This window comes from Lepidochelys olivacea (assembly GCF_965140295.1).
Source record: "Lepidochelys olivacea isolate rLepOli2 genome assembly, chromosome: 7".
NCBI lineage: Eukaryota > Metazoa > Chordata > Testudines > Cheloniidae > Lepidochelys > Lepidochelys olivacea.
In genome coordinates this window covers 116,912,267-116,915,040 of record NC_140417.1, presented here as the reverse complement: position 1 = coordinate 116,915,040, position 2,774 = coordinate 116,912,267, and the positions used below count along the sequence as shown (strand labels likewise).

Genomic DNA, 2,774 nt, shown 5'->3' with positions numbered 1-2,774 from the left:
AGCATGTGGACTGTAAAGCACTTATGTAATGCTTTAAACAGTAAACAATGCTTAACCTCTAGCAGAGCTGCTGCTCTAATATAATACCTAGACCAGAACAGCCAGGCAAGATTTGTAACATTTCAGAAATGTTAACTATACATCTCCAGCCTCAAGTAATGAACTAAAGTAAATAGTTTACAGAGGAAAAAAAAAAGTAAGTTGAGGGGGACAAACTCTTCATGGGGCTTATTTTTTTTAAGCCAGCACAATTATGAAGCTTTTTAAAAAAGAAATCAAGCTACGAAGCTGAAAGCCCCAGCTACAGAGAAGGTAATAAGCATACTAACAAAAGACTCCTTAAGCAAAATCTACAGACTTTTATAATATGTACAATATAAGAAGACATGAGCTAAGAAAGTTTAGTATGGACTTCTACTATTCCTGAACACCTTTTTAATAACTGTACAGCAAACATCACTAGATTTATACACAAACTAAAGTACAGTATTTAGGTGAAATATTTCTTAAAGGGGGTGAGCCATCATGCACACTATTGTTCACTTTGTTGCTGCTGCTCCTTCTGTGCCACTTCTTGCTGGCGAATTGTCTCCTGTGCTGCTCGCTGCATTTTCTCTAGCTTTTCTAGGGTAACAGATTTTAAAGGCAATAGTTTTGGCTTACATAACACCATGGTAGCCACATCCTCCACTGACAACTGCCCTGAAGTGTAGAAGGAAAAATAAGAATATGTTAATTTCATATAATTGGCATGAATTTTACAACAAAGTATAAATCTCAAATAGCACCAAATGTTCGTGAAAAACCTAGTGTATAAATACAAGAATTTTGGACAAGATAGCATTAGTTTTCAGAAAGAATATACTGTTCTTTGGGGAAAAAGGTTTGCAAAAGCACAAGTCATTAACCTCAACTGATAAAGAAACTGGCTTGCTTTTCAGAAGTAGATCTTTTGTCTGATTTTGAACCACAGGAAAAAAAAATATTTTTTCAGGAACTGAAGTCACATAGCTGAGAGTTGGGATCTTTATTAAGATCTGTGCAAAAAAGACATTTAGACTAGCTCCTAAAAATCAAGTTAATGACTAGGATTCTCAGCTTTCCAACAGTAGCCAAGCAGAGTGCTTATGTAATATGCCTTATTTCCTCATTTGACAGCTTTCTTGCCTTTCAGTTCTTACATTTTTACCAGCACAGCTGCTAGAACTCAGTGCTTTAAACCATATGAAAGCAGCCCTACAATCCCAACTTTCAAACTATATTGCTAGAACTAAGGATTTGAATGAAGCTGTCAAACCCATTTTATGATTAAGAGGGGGGTGGGTTATGGGGAAGGTAAGTAAAATGGTAATCATAATATGAACTTCCTTTCTATTGTTTTCTGTCAGGGCTTACCCGTTAGTGTTTATAAACTACTGTATGCGCTTTCAAATACCTTGACCAGTAAGGGGAAGAGTAATCAAAGTAAAAACAGGATTCCTGCTTTTATTGAGAATATGCCTACACACACTTAATTGGTCTTGCCTAGATCAGGAGGGTTCAGGAGTAGCTGGCGTTTGGTTTGCTGGATGGCAGTGGTTCTCAAACTTTTGTATGGGTGACCCCTTTCACGCACCAAGCCTCTGAGAGCAACCCCCCTTGAAAATTAAAAACACTGAAAATATTTCACACTATTATAAATGCTGGAGGCGAAGTGGGGTTTTTTTGGGAGGCTGACCGTTTACAATCTTCCCCCCCCCATATAGTAACCTTGTGCCCCGAGGGGGTCACGAACCCCTGCCTAAGCGACGTCCCTACCCCCGCCTAGATAAATCTCATTCACATACAACACCATACCTGTGCACGGTGCTGAAGAGAAAACCAAGGCAAGGTCTCTACTCCGAAGATCTTACCACGGGAGGGGGTGTCCGTCCCCCCCCCCCCGCCCCCCGAGAGGAAGGTCGGGTAGCTGTGCGGGCAGGCACGCCGCTGCTCACCTCATCGAGCTCGCGTGGGCAACCCTGGGCCAGCGGCCCCAGGCACGCGCCCCCTTACCCCGCGCCGCTGTGGTCAGGGGCAGGCAGCCTCGCTTTCCTCCAGCTGGCCGGCGGCGTGACGCCCCCCGGAAGGGGGTGGGGGTGGGGAGGGGGGGGGTAGGGAGGCGCGCTGCCCGGGCACGACCGCTCGTTGTGGGCGGGGAGCGCCGGGGCACAGAAGCGGGTGATGGGGGAGGCGGCCCGAGAGCGGCTGGGCGGGCCCGGCGGTTACCTTGCTTGGGCAGCACCTCCCGGAAGACGGACTTGCCCTCAGGCATGGCGGCGTCGGCGGCGTCGGGCGGCTGCCTGCGCGGCGCTGAGGCGGGCCCGCCCCCGCGTTGCTGGGGCCTGAGCGGGCCGCCTTCAACCTGCCCGGACCCGTCCGGCAGCGCGTCAGGACGGGACGCCTCCCGCGTAGGCAGCGTCCTGTCGTCACCTCGTAATTCACGCTCCCGCCGCCGTCTCCTCACCCCAGGTGCACGGCGCTGAAACGCATGCGCACTGCACATCCACCGTCTTGCTGGCGGTATCCACGCAAGCGCAGTGGCCCCGAAAGAACGAGAGCGCCCACCGTGCGCGGCTCTGTCATCGTTGCATAATGAGAAGCCTGGTCTCTTGGGGGGGGCACCGCATGCTGGGAATTGTAGGCCAGTGGTGGCCCACTGCATGCTGGGAATTGTAGTCCGGCGGGTAGCCCGCTGTATGCTGGGCACTGTGGTGCCTTGGTGGTTCTATGGCATATGGGGAAGCCCCGTGCTG

The 2,774-nt window shown here is 49.1% G+C and overlaps 1 protein-coding gene across 1 annotated transcript; it reads right to left on the bottom strand.

Moving 5' to 3' along the window:
* Positions 1-412: 412 nt before the first annotated feature.
* On the bottom strand, positions 413-2,510 carry BBIP1 (BBSome interacting protein 1). The gene is made up of 2 exons (XM_084634545.1): positions 2,248-2,510; positions 413-702 (listed from the first exon to the last, which is right to left on the bottom strand). Exons 1-2 carry the CDS (start codon positions 2,291-2,293, stop codon positions 533-535), a joined length of 216 nt encoding a protein of 71 aa, XP_084490671.1. The 5' UTR covers positions 2,294-2,510; the 3' UTR covers positions 413-532.
* Between the last annotated feature and the right edge of the window lie 264 nt (positions 2,511-2,774).

Coding starts and splice junctions, on each gene's coding strand:
- BBIP1 (XM_084634545.1), bottom strand. CDS start 2,293: ATGCCTGAGGGCAAGTCCGTCTTCCGGGAGGTGCTGCCCAAGCAAG. Junction 703..2,247: donor GGAGGTGCTGCCCAAGCAAG/GTAACCGCCGGG, acceptor TCTACACTTCAG/GGCAGTTGTCAGTGGAGGAT.